Source organism: Ammospiza caudacuta, chromosome 4 (genome assembly GCF_027887145.1).
Source record: "Ammospiza caudacuta isolate bAmmCau1 chromosome 4, bAmmCau1.pri, whole genome shotgun sequence".
Lineage (NCBI taxonomy): Eukaryota > Metazoa > Chordata > Aves > Passeriformes > Passerellidae > Ammospiza > Ammospiza caudacuta.
In genome coordinates, this window is record NC_080596.1 from 27,110,086 (window position 1) to 27,133,269 (window position 23,184).

At 37.5% G+C, this 23,184-nt stretch overlaps 1 protein-coding gene across 1 annotated transcript in view; it reads right to left on the reverse strand.

Annotated features, from left to right (window-relative positions):
* Positions 1 to 23,184, reverse strand: part of INPP4B (inositol polyphosphate-4-phosphatase type II B) — a 169,076-nt gene that overhangs the window by 85,031 nt on the left and 60,861 nt on the right. The window contains exons 6-7 of the mRNA XM_058803042.1: positions 5,643 to 5,693; positions 2,436 to 2,515 (exon numbers count right to left, since the gene is read on the reverse strand). Coding sequence (XP_058659025.1) covers positions 2,436 to 2,515; positions 5,643 to 5,693 — 131 coding nt within the window. The remainder of the gene's footprint in view (positions 1 to 2,435; positions 2,516 to 5,642; positions 5,694 to 23,184) is intronic.

Here is a 23,184-nt window from a genome sequence, read left to right on the forward strand (position 1 = left end):
AAAAATCAGCTTTTATTGCTAAATTAGCAGCCAGTATACCTAGCTCTTATTTAGAAAGGAAAAAAAAATGTGTGATTTTATTTTTTCATCAGACACACTGTATCATACACTAAATATTAAGAAACATTCTCCTACTGAAAAATACTTCTGTTGCATTCAACGGACCATTTTTTGCCATTCATCATCACAACTGTATGAGAAAGCTGGAAGCAAGTGACATTGGATTATCATTGCAAAATGAAACATGCAAGTCTATAGAAAACCTCTCTCTTCTTATAAATTCCATATTGGAAACTGCAATCCCAAATCTCTAATAACTAAATTCCTCTGCCAACATCTGTTGTGTACACTAAAGTAATTCTACAAATCAATCTTTTTGTGTTTTGATGATTACTGCACAGATCTACCAGAAACACTCAGCCACCAGTTTAGGACACCTTTATGGAGAAGAAAGGACAATCAAAATAAAACCTTCTTTTGCAGAGGTTTTGTAACTTGTGTCCCTAATCACTATTAGGGCACAATGGTAGGAAAACAGAGAAGTACAGTGCAGTGTGTCAGCAGTAAGAACTTGTAGACACAAGCCAGCTCTCCACAAAATAACACAAAAATACAAGAATGCTCCTTTGAAAACACTTTTATATTGTTACATTGTACCTCAGAAAGATAAAGCAAAAACATAACTAAAAAAAAAAAGGAAAATAAAAAGAAAACTCAGCTAAAAATTAAGCAGATTCTATAATTACACCAATCTTTACAGGGCACACCACAGAGCTATTTCTGGGTCCTTAAATCTCTACTTTAAATCTAACAAAGGAGTATCTCAATCACAGGCATGCCCTGATAAACTCCTATCCAAAGAATATCAACAAGAATTAAACAGAATTTCATGCTCTGACAAGTCCCTTGATATATCCTCTATCCTCCTGAGAGGTACTAGTACTGCAGGGTGATTAGAGGAAAGCAAGCTTAAATAAGTAGACTGCTCTGGTTAAATTGCCATCAAAGAAATGTGGATCATTTCTACTAACTTTCTGCTGCCCAATAGGCATAATCAGAAAACAATCCCACTTTTGAAAGGTTAGGATGTTTTTCTTAAAAAATATCCAATTGACTAAACCTTACCATTTAAAGTGTCTGCAAATTAAATTTAATTGGTATATTTGTATTTTAGTGTTAGCTGAACAAAGAGGGCAACCAAGACTAAAAATATTAATTAAAACCAAATTTTTCATCTATTTCTTATGAGTTTTCCATCTTAACTTTTTGCTTACAAATTGGATGGCTGAGATACAAAATATTTACTCTGAAACTGAAGTTTTCCGTTCTGTCAATTACTGTGCCACCTGTTGGAGACAATCTTCCAGATCAAATTTTCAATATGTCAGTTAGGGAAACCAAATTTATCCCAAAGAGCTAAAGACAACTTGAATTCCTGTAAGAACAGATTCTTACAATCACTAAGCTGGAGTTCATTTACCTAGCTCTGTACCCTGTCACTGATTAGAGTTCTGTATCACACCCCCTGCAGTCTCAGTATAGCTGCATATAACGAGTTTAGGAGACCACAAGCATTTTCATGTGGGAGACACCTTCATTAATTAGGACCACCTTCTTTAAACGTGCCTAAAAAAACCTGTACATTGCTAATTCTTTAAACCACACACACCAAACAAAACTGACAATCGTATGCTCCTTTCTAAAGGAAACTTTGAATGAATATTCCCTATGCCAAGTTCTCTGCAATTCTTCCATAGGTTATCATGGTATAAAATGACCTTTTCTAATCTGGCACATAGGAAGCTCCAGGTTATAGGGTTGATATTTCATTTTGGTGTTTAATTATGAATTTGTACATGGCAGAATTAGAAGCACTTCAAGTTGCCATCTGATATACCTGATGGAACATGGAGTTTAAAACACAGTCAAACAGCAGTCCTAGAATTGTATAGGCTGGAAAAGACCTTTAAAAGCATTGAGTCCAATCATAAATCCAGCACTGCCAAGTCCACCATTTAACCATGTTCCTCAGGGCCACATCTACATGTCTCATACATATCTCCAGGGATGATGACCACCCTCTTCCCTGGGCAGCCTGCTCCAGTGCTTGATAGCTCCTCATGTGAAGCATCTTTTTCATGATATCCAATCTAAACCTCCCCTGGTGCAACCTGGGGCCACTTTCTCTTGTCCTCTTACTTGCTACCTCTTGGGAGAAGAGACCAACCTGCACTTCTCAACATCACCTTTCAGTTAATTGTAGAGGGTGACAGGGTCTGACTGAGCCTCCTTTTCGGCAGGATGAACACTGCCAGCTCCCTCAGCCATTCCTTGTTTGACTCGTGCTGCAGACCCTTCCCTATCTCTGCTGCCATTCTTTGGATGAGAAATGCCAAAGGTTAGTAGTTAGAAAAACCATGATTTACAACACTTACCTGAGAGTGAGGGTCAACTGCTGCTCCTTTGACTTTACCAGATCACCCACTCTGAAAGTTGCACAGCCCAGGAAGCTTCGCTACAAATCAAAGCAGGAAGAAAAGATAATATATTCATTCATTTTTGTTACTTCTTTTGCTCTCACACTTGAAAATCTTTCTTTGCTACCAAGAAAAATATTGCATTTCAATATAACAGTTTGATACTTAATCCTCTAGAATTTTTTTGTGCAGCATGATTATCAGTAAACTGTTAAAAACTTTGGTTTTATGGGCAGGAACCTTTCTCTTTTCCATTAAGAGCAGTCTAACAACCTGACAAAATAACAGGTTGTAAGATGTACAGCCACAGGAAGATTTTCATTCAGTACCAGTATTTGCATTTTGCATATATTCCTTCCTATTTTTCTAATTTCTGGATTACAAGAAGTGCGAAGTTTTCAGTGTTTTACCAAAGTTGCTCTTGCTATGGTTTTTCCTCAAGCCATTGGCACTACCATCCATGTATTCAAAATATGAATGTATATGCTAGGAAGGCATTCTTAAATTGAGTTCAGCACAAGTTTATTAATAGAAATGTTTTATTTCTCTAGTTCTTGGCAATGTTTTAAGTAGTGTTTTCTTCTATTTCCATTGTAAGGTGAACTTATTCACTTCATTAAAATTGCAGAGAAATGTGTTAATGTAACTAGAATGCCTAAAGTTAAATTAGACTACACCACTGTATCTTTTTCTTCTCTAAAAATCACTCTTCACACATAAAAAAGTAAACAGAGGAAAAAGGGTTAAATCTTCTTTTGCACTTTGGCTATTTTTTAACCTCTGCTCATATCCTGCTGAGATCCCATTTTGTCAATTTGGCCAGCAGTAGTATTCTTGCCTTGGGAACAATGGGCAAGAAACTAACAGCCATCTTCTACCAATTTATCTTTCAAATGTACAACACAACATCACTAGCTCTAAATAAATTGTAAGATCATGACATTATGTTTAATTTTTAGCAATAAAACAATAAGAAGCACACAAAGTTTGGTTTTTCTTACATAACACTAAGTTTACTGTTGGAATGGCAAATTAGAATTCCAGGCTAAATTATATACATTCTTGGCTATACAAATGAAAGAAGAATCAAGTTGCTCTGAGTCAACAGAGACTGCCTACAGAGAGCAATGTTCTCTTCAAGGAAAACAGAAAAGAATTTGTCACTGCTGAGAAGAGTTACTTCTCTGGTAAAAAAAAACAAAACAAAACAAAAAACCTTCAGCCTGCTTTCTTTCAGGAAAGCCAGCAGGATGTTGTGTGCTTGAATGCAAACAATAAAGCTCTACACTAAGATAAGTTTTCTTCCATATACAACATACAGGTCAAAAACCAACTCTGAAATTGGGCAAGCACCAACAGTGCAGTTAGTAAACTGCAAACTGCATGTCTGCAGTTTAATAAACTGAGTCATGAGGTATGCCTTGTTCCCATCAATGGCACAGCCTTAGATTTCCTAAGCAGTATGTAAGCAGCAAAGGAAAAAGGACACAAGTTCAGAGTCTAGGGAAGGCTGGAAAAACATTGGATTTGGGAAGCGATGAACAGGAAGAAAGGAAGAAAAATAATACAGCCACACAAGCAAAGAGCACAGTTAGTTTTCAATGCCAAAATTAAAGGCACTTCTACAAAAAAAGACATCCAGGTGCAACACACAGCGATGCACAGCCTTGCTGGAGTGCACACACAAGTGGTTCTGTCTTCCTTTAGATGAGTCAGTGTGAGAGTGTTTCTGCACTAAAACTGTGGTCACACACACTTAGCCCAGATTATTTATCTTCTCCCAAGAGCATATCCTTCTCCATACTGCAAGAACGCGTTCCACAGCACTGTCTCTCCACAGCAGCCTTTATTCTGGCATTTCATGACATTTGAGTGTTTGTATTTGAAACCTGGCTGCTTGGAAAAGGGAAGAGGGGTATTTGGAATGAAACTGATATAAGGTTTGGTCACCTGGGGCTTCTTTCTGCAGCAAAATAGAACCATAAATATATTTGAGAATCCTAAGTCAGAATCCTCAAGTGACCAGGGCCAAGAGACAACTACACTGCTCTCTCATAAAGCCAAAGAGCTTTGGTCATTGTACCCGCTAAACATGTCTGAGCATCAGATCTACTTCTCCTGTGTCATGAAATTAAAGGTGAATGATTTTATTGGCTTAAAATGTTCTACTTAGTTCTCTGTTTCATATTCATATGCTTATTTAGAAAAAAAGAAATTCTTTGCTTGACAACACAGAGCAATGTGCAAAATCAAATAAAATTTCAAATGATCCCATGACCCAAATTAAGAGAGTTATGCTAATGTTCAAGGGGTCTAATATCAAACTGGAGAATACTTTTTCTATACTGATTTAGATAGCAATAGTCCACCCTGGGGCCTGAACTGGCAGTCTACAAACCAATTTAACTTTGCCCACATGACTTGGAAAGGCTTGAAAAGGAGGCTTTAAAACAAAATTTGTGCTGTAATGCTAATTGCAGAGTAATGCTCCTTTGGAATTTTGATAGTGTTCCAGACACAAATCTTAAGATACTCGCCTTGAGTAGTTTGATGAATAATCTCAACTAGCCAAAGAGAAAAGTCTCTGTAACAGCTATATGGAAAGCTAAAACACATTGATTATTTCACTAAGATTGAACTTGCTGCGAAGCTACAGGTTTTTCAAACACTAGCTGAAGTCTTGAAAACCATGCCAAGGAAGCCCTTGGAAGGCAGAAAAGTCAAACCCTTAGGCTAAAAAATTGAAACCACCAGGCGTTTTCCATGTTTGCAGACAGATCTGACTCCTGCACCAGGTGGGCTTTGTTCTTTTACTCAGCTCGAGCAGGACCAACCTTTCCCACTCCCACCAGGAGCCCATATTACTCATGAGGTTTTAGCCCTCTCAGAAAATTACTTCCCATCCAGACTGCTTGCATGATATTAGCAAGGGTTACAGGGTTGTGCTGGTCTCAGGATAGCTTCAGTTAAAAGAGATTTTCAAAAATATGTGAATGGGATTACATCAATCCATGAGACTACCACTCCTGCCTTGATTATTTTATTCATTCCACCAAAAACTTTTGCTATTAAAAAAGATTTTCAGCTCCTGTTGAGCACTGAGTGTTTGTGCCTGCCAATGAGATGGAAAAAAAAAAAAATCAATTACTGAAAATGATTGCTTACCCCAACATCTGCTCTTGGTTCCTTGTGATCAGGTAGGACACTGGTGCGGACCTGAGAGAAGGGAGGGGGGAAAAAAGGCAAGGAATAATCAAACCCCTTCTGTAAATCTCTCTGCAAAAGACTAATTTTTTTTCCATGCCCTCAAAAGTGACCCTCAATTCTTCTATTCTAGCTGCAATTTAGTGTACAAAAAGAAACACTCCTTTAATGTAAAGATAATTTAATTATCTGTTTGTTATTCTAAATACATGTTGTTATAAAGCACCAATATAAAGGCTACCACAAAGACTTGACAAAGCAGAACCACAGCTTTTCTCAGCCAGCTCTTATCCCTTGATTTCCTACAGTGAGAACTTTGCTTTTTCCACAAAAGCCTGGAGATAGTAAAAAAACGCTATAATTAATTTATTAAGGGACAGCATATTTTAGAAATCTGTGGGAGTCCTCACAGGGATGCAATTTTACATTTCGATTTTCCACACTAATGCATTAGCAACTCCAAAGCATTTGGAAATCTACAGAAAGCTAGTATAAAATGTTCAATCATGATATTTTTATCTAAATTTAACCTTTAAATGCTTCAAGCCCTGAATGAAAATGAAATTACTGGCATTTTCTTGTTGGTGATACCCATCTTTCCCCTTTGAAGCTGAGGAAATAACTTAGAGCAATCTGTTTCTTAAAAGAAAGATGGAGTATCAGCACCAAACCAAAATGCTGTGTCATTTTAAGATGCTAAAAAGCTGTTCTATGTGCCAGCCTCAAAGAAGTGACATCTGGCCCAACAACTGAGGTATTTATATTTTCTAATTATTATTATGGCTATTTATTCAAGAGAAATAAACTAATAATGTAAGAATTAACACTCCTTTTGATAATTTACTTATGTATTTGTAACCCAACAGCAGTTCATATTTTTAACAGTGTATGCATCTTTATATGATTCTACGTTGTATTTCACAGCAATAGAAAGCTAAAGTTTCTTTTACACATACTGAAATCAAAGAAATTCAACATTAATTTAGAATCAAAGAATATTAATTCCTTCTTTTGCTGGATAAAATATCAATTCAGGAGAACATATTTCAGCTTTTCTGACCCAACACAGGAGCAGAAAGGGATGCAAACACCTGACTAACCTAGAGTCTTCCATATAATAAAAGCATATTCCTGAATTTCAAATGGATTTAAAATACAGAAAAAACTTCTGCTGCATTTTGCAATACTTTTTGGTTCAGCTATGTTTGTTTTCATTTGGTTTTAACCCCTTTAAATTAGACTGTACATTAGACTGTACCTCTCTTCTTCCCAAAGTATATTTTGTTTGAAATTAAATCTAATGCCTCGATCCAAGTGTGTGCAAATATATGCAATTTCAGAAGCAGTTTTACTATTTGACATTTATCAAAAGAGAAGCCACATATGTGTATGTAAATACATACATGGGTGGTACAGTCTGAACACTATCAGGTTGCCTGTTGGTTGAGTTCCTGAACAAACTCTCTGAATGCTGCAATTACTGGGGTATCATTATGGGATGTGCACACAGGCCTCATTATAAACATCAGGTCAGCTCATAAAAACTTATAAAACATAAGAAACAAGTCAGTTCTAGTCCCAGTCCACAAAATGGAAGAGAAAAAATGGGAGATGAATACAGAGGATTTGAAATGTCAAATATCCTCCCAGTGTATTTCTTGATTAAACAAACTGCCACACTTTTTAAAACCATGTCATAAATCAACTTTTCCCCTCTGGCCCCATCCAGAACAACTATAAAATCTAAATGCAAACAGAAAGTCAGATTTTATTCTCAAACATCCACTACTCTGTTAGAATTTCAGTTTTCTCATTACTCTCTCTAGGTTTTCCTGTGCAAAATGCAAACCTCTGAGTGAGGAGCTCATTCCCAACCGGGGTAAGACCATGCTTGCAGGGAATAGCACCACTACTGCTTTACCTCCCCAGACACAGAGAGATCACAAAGGCACACAAGAAACACAGCTTGTGACCTGGACTAAATGCAGCAAAGGTTTTGGCATTTATCCATTCCTGTAATTTTGTTTGTAGAACAACACAGTTACCTTTTTACACCACAGTGGAGGCCTGTGGACCTACTGGGAAAAGGGCAGTGTGATGAAGGTTCGTGCAAGTGAAAGATGCAGAAGAGTAGAGAAGAATCTTAGGTGGGAAGAGATGATGGAGTGGCTTTAGCTGGACTCTTCTTGTCGTAGCCATGGACAGAACCAGGTTCCTTGTGACACAGAGACTGCATCCAGGGGGAGGCAATGGCTCAGAGCCAAAAGGGTTCAGTGTTGGTACCCTGCCTTTAATTAAAGCCTTTGCATTTCAGTTCACAATCAAAGGCCATGTTCAGAATGCACTCAAATTTCATAAACAAATAACGCTAGATCCTTCTCTTGGCTATTGTGGATTTATTCCATCAAATCAGCAGGGGCTTCCAGTGACTTCCAGTACTCACTGCTGGGAAAAGAGCACTGAACTCTGCTAACACAGCCAAGCAGCTGCACAGGCAGCTGTTACAGGCAGCCAGCCCCATCCTCACCACCACTGCCTGCCTGCCAGCACCAACACCCATCAGAGTCCAGGAGTTACGACTCCTTGGAATTTCTCAGTCAAACAAATTGCAGCTTCATGTGTTTGTGCTGGGTGAGCCTAAAACGCCAAAATTGTTATGGGGTTCTGCCACAAAATCAATCAGTTTTTCCAACAGTCCATATAAAACTAAAGAGAAAATATTTTCAAAATGGACATGCACGTGGTATTGCGGGATTTTACAGTTCCAATGGAAAACCTGACAGGCAGAGAAACTAATAAATGTTAAAACTTCATTAAAGATGAAAACTAATAAAGGGAATATAAGCTATATCAAATTACTGCAACATTTTATAATAACTGCATGACTTTTATTATATATTAATTAGTTTAAACTTACAAAATATATATATATATGCACGCCTGTGTGTGTGTGTATATATATATTTCCTACTACACATAGTAGGGAAAATATGTATGCCCCTATTACTTGCTGTATAGCAACTGACAGTTTCCCCTGTTTACTTATCCAAAAAGGTCAAACTGAAGGACAGGACTATGTGCATCCTTTCCATAGGCAGCGTTTGAATGTGACTCTTTTGCAGAGCGTAGAGTCAAGACCATTCACTGGGCAGCACTGACACTGTGTGCTACCTCTAGGCACACTCCTCAAGATGTAATGTGAGGATAATAGAAAATACATATTTCTCAGTCCCAAGGAATCTTCATAAATTGCTTTTCTTTCAGATATCTCTACAGCTCAGTATCTTTCTCTGTGCAGGCTGCATCTTTGTGTGCTTTCTAGAGAACACAAGGCACAAGAGAAGAATCACGAGATCCCCCAAGCAAAGACTGAGTTTAACATAAATCTAAATAATTTTAATGTGTTTTTAGCGTATGCAACAAAAAAATGGAAGGAAGAGTTTATTTACCTTCTTAACACAGCACACAGCATGAGACTGGATTCAATTTTTTTAACCAATTTGAAACAGCATTTTTTCTGCAGAGAAAGCTTTGTCATGTAAGGTTATGCAACAGATTAAAAGTGACAAAGAAAAACATGTATAACTGTGACAGAGACACTCAGGCACCCCAGTGCCCCACAGTGATGAGTGCTGACTGGCACAGATCCACTGGGGTTTTTTTAAGCAGTTGAATTTTTGCAATCAATGACCACTGGTAGCAAGCTAATGAGTCACAGGCTTTTTCTGCCATCTTTCAGGCTTTTTTGAACGAAGCCCAATGATGCAAAGTAGCCTTCTAAAGTCTTAACAGGTACTGAATATTCTAGGCATTTGGTCAGTTATAATTTTAATGAAATAGAACAGAAAATCACATTTAAGTCTGTAGCTGTTACAATCAGCCAGTTAGCCTTGCCTCCTCCCCATAATAATTCCCAGGAATGATCCTGTTGAAGTCTGTTTTATACTGGGAACAATCTGCAAAATCTGAAGAGTAAAAATACCCTTCAAAGTGTTTGTGGTGCCTCTTCTTCCCGGCTTTCTTCCACTGTGAAATAAAATTCACAAAAGGCAAATTCTGGCTTCTGTCAGCGAGCTACAGATGGAGCATTCCTAAGCTCTTCTGGCTCTTCATTTACATGGACCAGCCAATGGGGACCTGTGTTCCCAGATCCAAATACCTCAGCCTAGTTACTGCAATGGCACTATTCAAAAATCCCTGAGACAGACTCCACAATCCAAACAAGGCAGCAGTTAATGGCAGCCAAAGAAACCCAGATGTTCTAACAAATTATATCCCAAAAAATACTCAATCTAGAGTGATGAAGGAAATAGGAAACTTGAGAGGATGCAAGCCCAAGCTGGTAAAAAGCTCCTACAGTTGTCTGATGAACACCCAGGTCAGCTCCACCTCGCTTCAGTGTACGGCAGACAACATGAATTAAAGCAAGTATTACTGGAGTGATCAGATGAGCTCAATGGCATAATAAAATTTCCAGAACATGATCTTCTGCCTCAAAATTTCAGCAAAATTTAAAATTTGACTGTGAATATCTGACAAAATAAACTGAAATCCTATATTTTTATTTACTGAATAAACAGCCTTTTTTGAATATGCTAAAGTCTACGTTTCATAATTTGCATCTATTACCATAGAAGTTGCAGTAAGAAATCTTAGTATAAATTAAACATGATGCCATTTCCACTGATGAACCAGTTACAAGAAACAAGATTGATTTTATTCATTTTGTAGAGGTATATCCAAGTGTTCCAGTTCCTTACCAGATTGCAACATCTACTCAAGTGACAAAAGGTTATTCACATATTAAACACAGAAAAAAAGTCTTGCTGCCTTAAACAAGTCCAGACCCTTCAAGACTCTACACAAAATATCCCTGTCTTCTGATTCATGGCAGAAGCTGAAATGAAGAACTCAGAATTTAACTTGTTGGAGCAGTCTATGAACCTCCAAAGTTCCCTTGAGGAGCTGGTATTATCCCTGTGCCAAGAAGACCTGAGTGCATTTCCAGCTGGGGGCCTTGAGTTCAATATTTTGAAAGAGTTATTTTTATGTGAGGTACCAAACTAACCAAATATAGAAGCAAGCAATGGTTTTAAGATCACCCCCAAAAAACACTGAAGATTTGATCCCCCACTCCATGTTTTATGGTAACTTTTTAACATAAATTTTTAGATTCTAAAGTGAACATTTTCTAACTACACATTGAAATTATTTTAATTTCCTCTCCCTCTCTTCTGACTGGAAGGTCATTCAAAACACATGATTGCAATGATAGTTCAGAGTCGTTTCCTAATCTACAGCCCATCATTATTGATGGCAAGTTTATACTCCTTTGCCCTTCTGCCAACATGGTGTCTTAGATAAGTAATTCTTTTCTGTTCCTCATACTGGTCTCCTGATGAATTAATGAGAAAGGAATCATATGCCCTCTTGTACTTCATTTTGTTAGGATAATAAGCCGAGCTTTTCCAGTACACTGTCATACCATAAGCTCTGCATTCCCCAAATCACATCATCTGCTCCAGTCCGATGTTACACTTTGAACAACTAATTTACCTGTGTTTTCCTTCACACAATCTGTTTCTGACATATTAAGTCTTTGTTCACCCAAAAAACTTCATGTTATTCAAAAAGCACAGAGGCATGTACTGAGAGTCTACTTTATTTCATCCTGTTTGCATTGTTCCAGCTGGCAAACACTTTTTTTTTTGGAGAACTAAGGGAAATTTCTGCACACACCAAACTTTTCTCTAACACATAGAAGCTGAAGGACTCTCACACAAACACCCACAAAAGCAAAGAAAATTATATTTGCCAAGAAGGATTTTTCTTTTCTTCTTCTTACAGTTTGTGATAATGTTTAAAAAACAGCTGAGGCTGAGGTCTGGTGCTAGCATTACCTAATGGAAAGGATTTCACTTCTCTTTTACAGAATTAGGGGTAAAATTGCTCATCAGATTTACTGTGGCAGAAGGCATATTTTAGACAGATGAGAGGGAGTAGGAAAATATTCGGGGCTTCCTACAAGCTCTGTTTTCTTTGCCTTCATAGACAGGATCTATTTATTCATAAAAGTCTGTTCTAGCAATATTATAGCTGCACTTCCATAGTGAATGTCTCTCCCAGCCTGTGGAACTGCAGCATGAGAATTCATGGGAATTACTGCTCTGTCCAGGGCTCCCACATGCTCCATCCGCATTTCTAACAATCCACGCTCGAGGGGAGCAAGGAATTTTCTCTGAGGAGCCTCCAGAAGATCCTGGGAAAATAAATGTTGCCAGCTATCCAAATATAAACACTCCCAACTACCCAAATATAAACATTTCTAAAGCTATCTAAAAAGAAAAAATGTACAATTGGTTTTTTTTCATTTGAGAAAGCATTCTTTCTTGGATTAAAACAGTTAAACCTGCATAGCAAGAATTAAATTCTTAAGTACACAAACACTAAAACCCATATCCTCCTGATCAGCTATCTTTAAATAGTTTTTGCTAGTGCTCTGCCCTTTGCTCCCTGTCTTCTGAGATCAGAAACTGAAAGGAGTTTTATTTATTTATTTATCAAATAAATTCACTGCTGGCTTTGGAAGAAGTTTCCAGACAAATGTGTCATCTGTCCCACAATCTAAATTAGTTTCTGCTTTAAAGAAAGGAGGAGGTATCACTGGAAACAAGTATCTCTGTGGGACTATTTGACTATGCAGCAACCTAAAAGAAACTTTGTACCTACAAGCAAAGGTAAAAAGCAGATTTCACACAGTACCTTCTCTCTCCTGTACCAGACACAGGTTTGTGTGAAGAGAAGTTCATTTTTCCATCAGTGATACTGTATTCATGACTACATCCCCATTAAACACACATGATTTTGCTCTCAAAGCCTTTTCACAGGAAGAACAGCTTTCCTCACCAGAGTATGCATCATCATGCTTAACTGCCCCACAAAGATAAACCCTTTCCCTCCTCTACAGTGTCAATTTTACTTTTTTTAAAGCACAACTGCAATCTGCAAGACATGGTAATCCTGTTCTACAAGCATGATCAAGCTCTTGCAGAGATGTTACTTAAAACCAGGTAAGTAATGAGCTCCCTACTTTCAGACTGATAAGCAGGCTCAGGAAAGTTCGTAGTCACAGCTGCCTGAGATAAGTAATTAAACTCTTATTCTTATGAAGCACAAGGTGTGAATAAAGACATTAGGTGTATGTTTTTAAGCAATCATTTTGCCTCTTTCAGAATTAATGCAGAAAGATTCTAAGGCTCAGAGAGTCAAATATATTTCAATATTTTCACTACTTAGAAAAAATAAGAGTTCTTTCAGAACCTGAAAAGTGGCCTTTTTTGGGGGAACTGTTTCGGTGATGCTTTTTCTGCAAATAAAAGGATCTATTAGGAACAATATTGTTGGCAAAGCTGCTTAGGTCTGAAATTTGACCACCACACTTCTATTTCTAGAAATTACTTAGAGATTCTTTCTTCCTTTTTGTATTGCATCTTCTTATTTGGAAATTCAGCATGACATTGTTTTCTGGGAAAGACAGCTTTTCTGTTATCAGACAAGCTGATGTAAGATGGAAACAGGCACTTTTTTCTTGGCCCAAGGTTCCTTCAGGAACTAAAGAAAGCTCGTGCTTCTGAAAATTTCTATGTTTTCTCCATCATACCGCAAGAATAGGGGTTGAAAAAAGCACATGCACATTCCCACAGCAAGGATTTTATGTAATCTAAATTAGATGACAGAGTTGATTTCTCTCTAAATAAAGCAAAAGGAACAGATACATTTTGCCATGGACAAATCTAAATTTACATAACTTCAAATGGGTCACTACAGATAATGCAACATCTTGAGGAAGGACCTCTGAAAAACAGTGAGAGAGATTCTATCCGCTTAATAAACCACATAGTCTGTGCCTCCAAAAATGTGTTGGTAGCCTCATGTATCATAAGGCCACAGGTCACAAGTTATAGGTATCATAATTCAGCCAAGTACAGAGCAGCTTCACTCCTTCCACACTGAGCAGAACCTTCTTCCCTGACAAAGGGAGTCATTATTTGTAAAAGAAAACCATTTTAACACATGATGAATGATATGAACAGTAACTTTACATGTGAAAATATGGTAACCTCCTCAGCGTGAGGACAGCTGGTGATATAGCATCCTCAATAGCACACCATCCTATGTGCTGGCAGAATAATGGTAGTTCTAGAAAATTAATGTTTAAAGGCTTCCCCTTCCACAACTCAACTAAAAGGGAAAAAGAAACATGCAACAAGGAAGAGCTTATATGTGAAATAATGTTGTATTCACAGAACATCGTACAACTCATGCCATAAATTCTCTGTAAATTATTGCAGACCCACATTGCATCCAATATTACTATTATGGTGGAATCATAGAATCATCAGTGTTGGAAAAGCCCTCCAAAAGGAGTCCTCTAACTCAGCCATCTTACAGATGGGTCCTTCTGACAAAAATCAAAAGCAAGACAAAACTCCATTAGATAAAAATGCATTAATTTTTATCTAATTAATTCTAGGAAATATTTCAAGATATTAACTAATTTAGCATGAATGCCAAGGGTCACATGCCCAGTTTTCTAATAAAACCTATTCAATTTCCAATGTTAAAAAAGCCATATTCAGCAGCTGAATTGCACAAGTTGATTCAGAATCAAACCCCAAAAATACAACCCCAAAAACACAACCCAAAACACCTCCTACACACAGATTTATGACTTTTATTTGTCATACCACAGATAAAGAGGCCAAGTCCTCATCTACAACAGCAACAGCCACACTGAAAAATTACAAACAAAATATGAGGATGCAATGAGGTCAATGAACACTGGAGATGAGTAGAGAGTGTAACCTTAAAGGGAGACTGACAGTGTCTGTTTCACACACATCATTTGAAACACCCCATATAAAAGTTTATCACATCTTTCTGAAGACAGAAAAATCCCATTCTCACATATATGCCCCATTATAGTCATTACTTTGTACAGTACCAGTATCATCAGAATTATTTTGATATTAATCCTGAGTCTTTTCTCCACCTTTAAAACGTCCATAAAGTTGGCCAAAATTAATCGCTTCTAGCTTATTTCACAAAGGAAAGAATAAAAAGGGTCAAAATGCTTTTCAATATTTTGGCTAGCAAATCAAAAAAATATTTTTAAAATCAAAGAAGCTAATAATTTAACTTGAAAAAGAACCAAACACCAGCAAAATCACAATAAGTATTCCCATACACATCTCCTAGAATTTGCTACAATTTCCTCTATTTGCACATAAATATTAGCACCATTAAAAACCATTTTATTCAGATGTACTAGAATGAAAATGAGCAGTTAAACCAAAGTATACCAATTGTTTATTTATGCACCTTCAATAGACATGGCCTAAATGAGAATAATTTCTTTCTGTTGCAGTCTGTGATTTCATTAAGTCACTCTGCTCAGCTTTAAGCACTAAAGATCTTTAAATAATACCTAATTTAATACTGCTGCAAGAACCTTAACTCCAAAGCTGTCAGCACAGACCTCATCAGAGCGCCATTAATAAAATGCTCTTTATTGCCGTCTATCTTTTGCTTTTGAAAAGATCAGAGTGGAATAAAACCCACATTAATGATCTTCAGTAATCACTCCCTGCAAAAACTAAAACATGCTTGGACTTGAAAGTACACATTTAAAAATAATAGCTGAGCATTCTTTTGCAAGGAAGGCCCGGCACTGATCTAAATTTCATGTGAGGCTTCAGCTCAAGATTATGTTAGGATTAACAAAGTGCGCATGACAGGTGTGATTTAAAGACTGCAGCTTAAAATTCTCCTCCTTCCACACAAATGTCATGGCACAGAAAGGCAGTGATTTATATACCACTCTCTACCACAAACCTTTGAGCAATCCACAATTGCAAATACCTTGAGAGGGACAGTTTCAGGGCATGTGAAGGTCCCCAAAAATCCCAAGAATTCTCAAGATTGCTCTGAGTTAACAATACTTCCCTTTTCCCTTGTGTATGTAAGAATAAACCAAGAGCCCTTGAATGAAACCCATGAAGAATGTTTTGCAAACACAAGAGTGACAGACTTTCAGACCTCTGCAGGAAGGTTGATTGTGTGAAATAGCAAGCTCAAAAGCTAGACATTTATGGAAGCTGTTTTCTGGTCAATATTCATCTCATAAAAGCCATCCATGTCTATGTAAAACTAAATACCTTTGTCCTGCAGAATGGAGGACCTAAGATGCTGGAGCCAGGACATCAATTCTGTGCTCCACCTGTCCTCTCATTTCTGTCATGGTAATTTTTGTTTCCCCTACCCCAATTTAATTCAACTGCTAATTTATTTTTCTACCTAGCATCTTTGTCCTTAGCACACAGCAATTCCTTCCATGCTGCCACAGTGAAACTGCTGCTCAGTCCTTCCTGAGGCAGCACTTCCCTTAATTCCTCACCATGACTCACAAGAAGACAAAGAATGGCATTTTCAGCCTCTGTCAGAGGGAAGTCAGACTGCACAACACTCAGCATCCAGACCCTTCTTTTCTTCAAAAGCCATGTGCCAACCCAGGTGTATTTTCTCATGAGATATTTCTCTCCTGGAAGAGAGAATTACTTTTCCTGCCTAACAGGGAGCTGAACACAGTGATCTACAAAGCCCTGCTGAGGAAAGCTGGTATTTAACACCTCAACCTGGACAGCACCAGTATGGATCACATGTCATAAGCATTTTTCCAGGATTTCTGGACTCCCATGATCAGAAACTTCTCTTTGCTGGTAGGCCAAACTTCTACTCTTTTCCACTCTTCACTACCAAGAATTTGATAATGAAGTTTGCTGCAGAAGTTTCCTTTTCATGTAAGTCATTATGACGTTTTACCACTGGCATATGAAACAAAAGTTAGTTACTCTTTTTTATTTTATAGACATAAAAAGGAAACTCATGCAAATAAATGCCTTCATTTAAAAAAATTACCATTCCCTCTTTTTAAGTTTTATTTGTGAACACAGCTGGTAGAAGCCTTGGGAAAAGGCACACAGCTGCTGAAGGACTACTTTTCGGTACATGTCTCTTCCAAGTTCTTCCAAATGACAGAACCCGTTTTATTTCTAACTTCAGTTTCTACTTAAAAATACCATACCAGTTATCCATAACATATATTCACAGGAACTTGGTTCTTCCAAAGACAACATTAAGAAGCAGCAGCTGGAAATGTCAGCATCATGAGAAGTAGCAATAGTCTTATGGCCAAAAAATTCCTGTTGATTCTTCTGGTTTGCCATGTATTGATGATCATTTTACAATCATGCACTCCACTTGCCTACACACAAGAGAGCTCCTGCCAGTACTATAGCTCCCATAACCCCACAAATCCAAGTGAAGTCTGGAAGATTTTTTTTTTCCCCTGCTAAAAAGTGATCTTAAAAATGACAAAGAATTATTCATGGTTTAACCTTTTTGTTCATCTACTGTGTTGTGCATGCTAAAGATCTCTCAAGGGCAGAGCTACTATTCTTGTTCCATTTCACCAAAGACATAAGCACCGTGTCATCCCAGCAAACTACACTTTCCAGGAAAGAACATCTGTAGGCTGGCTTCCATTTTGTCTTGCATATTTCTCTGTAAAGATAAGCACCAGTGCCTGGTGAACACCATTTAAGAACACCAAACTTCCTGAGCAGATGCTCAGTTTGCTTCCAGCACTGCCTCCATATAGCAAAGCAACAACAAAAGCCACTTCCAGTTATGCAGCTCAATTGTATTAACAGCAGTATTTTTTCCTCTCCCTTTTTTTCTCCCCTAAATTTCCCACATCCTGTGCTGATAATAAACAGCTCCAATGCATTCTGTATAAATCCTGCTCTGTTGGCAACCCATGAATCATGTGGCACAATAACTCCTCGTGCCTGCAGGGCACAGATAAAGGCTGCCCTGTGGCACGGGGCCAGTGCAGCACATTCATTGGTTCCAGACACTAGGAGTCGGCATGGTCACACTGAACCCATAAAAGGGCTTTACTCTTTTCTCTGTATATGTTTTTCTTTTTTTAGTAACCACAATCAAACTAGGCTCTGTGCTTGACTCAGAGCAACCAGCTCACTGGTCACCAAGTTTGCATCACAAAGGAAAGTCATCTCTGCTTTTCTAAACTCCCACATTCACAGCCTTTTTATATTAAGGCCTTAACAAACTCCATCTGCAAAGTTTCAAATTCAAAATTATCAAAGTTCGCATACATGTCTTTTAACTTTCATATACATGTCTTTTAACTGTCTTTTAATACTCACCATAACACCGGCAAGTATATTCCTGGGTGTGATATACTAGCATTTATAATAGGATTTCACAGAAATTTTTTCTTGTACAAATATTTTCCGTACTTTAATATACACCACTTTCCATGAAGAGACACACACACACACATCAGACTGCACTAAGTGACTGTTCTGTTATCGACTCCTGACTTTGCTGCTCTTTATTTACTGAGAATAAGATTTGTTCTCTCCATATATGAAAGAAAATTATTCATAAATGGTTTCACACTCCTGCAAACTTCAGTAATTTCTGTACAATAGATCAGAAGAACCTGACACCCACATTTCAAATTTAAAAGAAACAAGCAAAAAAACTCTCCACTTGTTGGCATATTAAAATAAGCAACACCACCATACTCAAAATAAGTGAAAACAAGCTGCAGTGAATAGTCAGGGTGAAGCCCCCAGTGGCTGACTGGCAGTCAAGCAGGACAACAAAATATTTCAGCAAAGGTTACACACAACAACATTTAAATTAAAGGCAGCTCAGTTGGGTAACTAAACGAAATGCCAGCTCAAATCATATTCCTGACCATCACACACAGTAATATTCCATGGAACTCACTCCAGTGTATCTGCACCTGCAAAAAAGGGTTAATAAACCAAGAAGCTATAGAAAAGCTTTGGATCCCTATTCATTTCAGGTAGACAGATGAACTCTAGCTACAAAAGCATTAAAAGAAAAAAATCTGTTTCTATTACCTTTATTGCTGTGTACTTATATACCTTTGTGAAAGAAAAAGAAGGAAAAAAGAAACGCATTAAAGTTTTTTTACTTGGTTTAGCTGTTCAGAAATTGTTTTAAATTATGGCACTCTTCCTCCACTCTGGTCAGAATTCACCACACAAAAGAGTTGGGGCTGAAATGAGTAACTTTGCCTTCTCCCACAGCCCAAGACCCCCAGAGATAAAACGAATTACTTATGAGGAATTTACCTGCAGAAAACTAAAACCATTCCTCTCCACAAGTGATACTTTCACAAGGGGCATGAATAATGCTGCTTCAGAACTCCTCACTGGAGTCAGGAACTGCCTTTGGCAGTGGAATGCATGCTGGTTTGGGGAAGAGGTGAAAAAATTATGCGCAAATAAGTTGTTGCACCAGGATGGAAAATAAATTCTAAAGCCACTGGTAGCCCCCTGGCATCCCAAGAAAGAAACTCAACTTTTCTACTTAGTTAGAATGCAGATGGCTAATATCAGTAGAGTCTAAAAGCTGGGGTAGCCTTTAATCAAAAGCAAAGAACTGAAGCTTTTGGAACATTCCAAACACTATGCCACAGCATGTGGGGACACCCAAACCAGACAGATAGCAGTGTATTAAAGACTCCAAGCAGGTCTAAGTTTCTCAGCATTCCTCTATTTAGAACTAGTGACAAGAAAAGTGGCAGAACCTTACTAGAAAAGAGAACTTGCTTGCATCCAAATGCAAATAGATAAAAATAGATACAAGTCACTGTTTAAAGACTGAATAATACCAAAATAATTTAAACAATAGATCCCCTTGTGACTCAGCATAATTATTTTTCTTTCAGAAAAAGATTAATTTTCAACCTAACTGAATCCTATCTTCTAAATGACCATATCTTCAAATGTAATTGAAAAATTGCAAATTCCCTTTGGGCTGTACTCCTCTTGAATTCTTTTGGGCACTCCATGACTGCTGCTATGCTTGCATTGCCCTGGGGACCATGACTGCTATTCTGGACCACGGCAGACATACTCAGCTATGAATCTGGCACAGTTTTAACCACCTGGCCTGTATTCAGTGGCACAGGCTCAAAGAACCCAAAATTCCTGTTTTGTCCTGAGGTGCGTAAAAGAGTAAGAGCATTGCCTTGCTTAAAATAGTTACAGTATTGTTGTGCTAATTACATACATCCATATAAGCACAGGATCAGTACTGTAGCCCCCAACACAACCTTCCTCATTCCTCCTTACCCTATTCTTGCTAATTACTTAAAATGAACAATAAAAAACCCAAATAACAAAACCCCCCACAAAACTAACTCAGCCGAAGAACCTCTTCCAAACCAAACCATCACACTCAAGCACCTCAAACCAATTACTTTTAAAATTAATTTTAAAAGTAATAAGCATTACATATATTCACACTGTCAGAATAAGAGGTGCCTGTATAAAAATCATCTTTGACAAAAAACCCTGCAAGAGAATAGGAATTTTAGAAAGGACTTGCTGACAGAGCTGAAATTTCCTAAATGCATTCTTGTTGCTGTATTAAACCCTTACTTTCCTTTCCAGTGGTCCTTTATAACAAAGATTTAGAAGCAAAGGGCATCACAGCCTTCATAGACCTTCCTGTGACTGTAAGAACAGGAGTAATGAACACATGCTCATATTTCAGTTTAAGAGTTTTATTGCTAAGTTTTTCACTAAAAAAGGATGGAGAGTGAAGCAAAATGTGTTTGTTTTTCGACTCCCAGGAATGTGTTTCATCCAGACCCCTGATTAATTAATTCTTGGAAAGGTGCTTGGTCTTCCTCTCTAAAGTTAATGGAGCATACTGCTTTGTGTAGGTAGGCTGAACTCTGCATTCTAACAGAGATGCTCTGTTGGGCACCACTCTGGAGAAGTCAGGGTCACATTTTTCAAATGGAGTCTGAAAATGGTGCTGACAGATTTCTTCAAGCAGTTTTAAAAGTGCCTGAGGAGATACATGGGGCTAAAAAAAAAAGTACCTCAAATTTATTAAAAAAAATGGGAAATTGAATGTCTAATTTGATTCAAATCCATTGAGCAGCCCACTGACATCTCCAGGTGTATAAGTATCTCCCATCAGAATACCTTTATAAAATCTACCCATAAGAGTTAACATACTCTTCAGCTACAGCAGAAGTTCTAACATGAAGAAAAAAAATGAAAAAACATTAAAAACTCATGTTTCATTCTTAAAAAGCACCTTAGACAATCCAGTACCATTCCAGACCTTTCAGTCTTTTTCCAGCCCAGTGTATAAGCTATGATTTCCCCAAAGGCTATACAGCACATAAATAGTAACATCTACAGTCTAAGTAGGTTACATGCAAACTCTGTGTGTTAGGGGAGTAACTTTGTCATGCAGGATAAGCTGCCTTTTTTCTTTGCACTGCTGTGGTAAATCTATGCTTAAAGGTAAAAAAGTAGCAAATAGTGACATGCAACAGAGCCTATCACAAATTACATAAATCTAATTCTACAGGTGAATGAAAATTATATAAGAATCAACTGCCTTTGCAGCAGCCAACTGAATGAAAAATATTCAGTGAAATTTATGCCAGAAAGCTCTCTTTTGTTCAAGGGTATGATGTGTTGTGCTTTAAAAGACAAACAAGGTAGGACCGTGAAACAGAGGATGCCACAAATCATAAAGCCATTGAAAAGAAACCATTATTTTTTAGGGCACTTTTCAGAAATCTAAGTTTGTCAGCAGAACTGGTTTCATTTGCTACTGACCTGACTCTTCAACTTTCTGAAACTAACAGAAGGGAACTACAGCAGCAAGCACCACGAGCAACATAAAAAGTTCATGGCAAATTTAACAATTTCCATGAAGATCAGTGAGGAATCTACTCTTCCCTTTTTCTCTTTGCTTTTTTCAACAAATTTCCTTTCAGTTCCAAATAAGGACAGACTGATTAAGAATCCCATTATATCTGAAAAGACTGGATTCAAATACAAGTTCTGGAGCTGAAAGTAGGTAAATTTTCATGTACATTTACTGCAAAGAAAATTTTCATTAGCAAGAAATTTTCAGAGTTATGTGAACAGTAACACTTTTAACAGAACCCTCAGAAGAAAGAAGCGGGAGCACTCAGTACATGTTGCAAGCAACTCTGTGTTTGAAGTGATATCACCAGGGAAATCCTGCAGTCACACATCACTTCCACTTCCAGACAGACACTAGAGAAAAGGATTTATTAACAGAACTCGTACATTTCCAGCTCTGGATCTGAAGCTAACCAAATGTAGCCTCACAAGCACTACTTCAACTCCCTTCCCTAAAAACTGAAAGGTTAAGGAGAGACAGTGAACTTGATCAGCAGTAACAAGGACTATATAGATTTAGAAAGAGGAAAACAAACAAACAAACAAAAAATGTAAATAAAGATACCTGATACCGTAGCCTACATTCCAGCCTTTTCCTTTAAACATCTTGAAGAAACTATACCTCAAAAAGTAGCATCTTTTCTAAGACTGCATGATTCTAAATACAGGCATACAAATTCCTCCTGCATGAATAGGAACTGCTCTATTAATATGCAGCAGACCTTCAATGCTATTCATTGTTTTATCACAGACTGTTTTCATTTTTCATAGGACTTTGTTAATATTGACTCTAGAAGCAGCACACAGGAAAAAAGAGCACTAAACAGCACACTCTGCTCTTGGGTACAAACTCCAATCTTTACACCTAGCTTAGAAAATAATCTACCTATGCGTGACCTCCTTACTGATCTGAAAACCAGAAGAAGAAGTAAGAGATTAAAAGAAACAACTTAAGCTGCCTTCCAGAAATGAATGTAGAAACCTTCATGTAAGGACATGCACCTTTTAGAATTCTAGCCCTGTCTCCTGCAAATACCATTGTGGCTGAGACACTAACCTATATTCCAGGCTGCAAGCAGCACCCTGCCCGCAAACTCCGTGCCAGCTCAAGCTCCAGCAATTATACCACGTGGAAATTCTGACTCATCCAGCCAGTTAGACCTACGAGGTTTAAAGCCCTATCAGACCAAGGATCTTAATAGAAACAGTCCCTTTCCCCCCTAAAAGTATCTCCCAATCAAATCAAACAAAACCTAATTCAAGGGAAATCAAACACGTCAGGTGAACATTCTTGGAATTTTATTTCAAACATTTAAAGAGTACTTTGTCTAATATCACATTTTAGAACAGTTTAAATTTCATGGAAGACAAGAAAATGAAAGCATTTTAGAAATACGAGCCAAACCAAATGTCCCCATTAACCACTGTGTTCTTCAGGAAGGTGAGGTGTTATTAGAAGTGAATGGCCTTATAGTAACAGGAGAGGCTAACTTAAGATAAAGTGATGATCTGCTTAAAATAATTGCTAATAATAATGCAATATTATTACATTAGTTTAATGGTAATGACAACGTTTCCTTCTTTGGAAAAGCCAACTTAAATATTTTATTGAAAAATTAAATTACTTTAATAAAGTATTG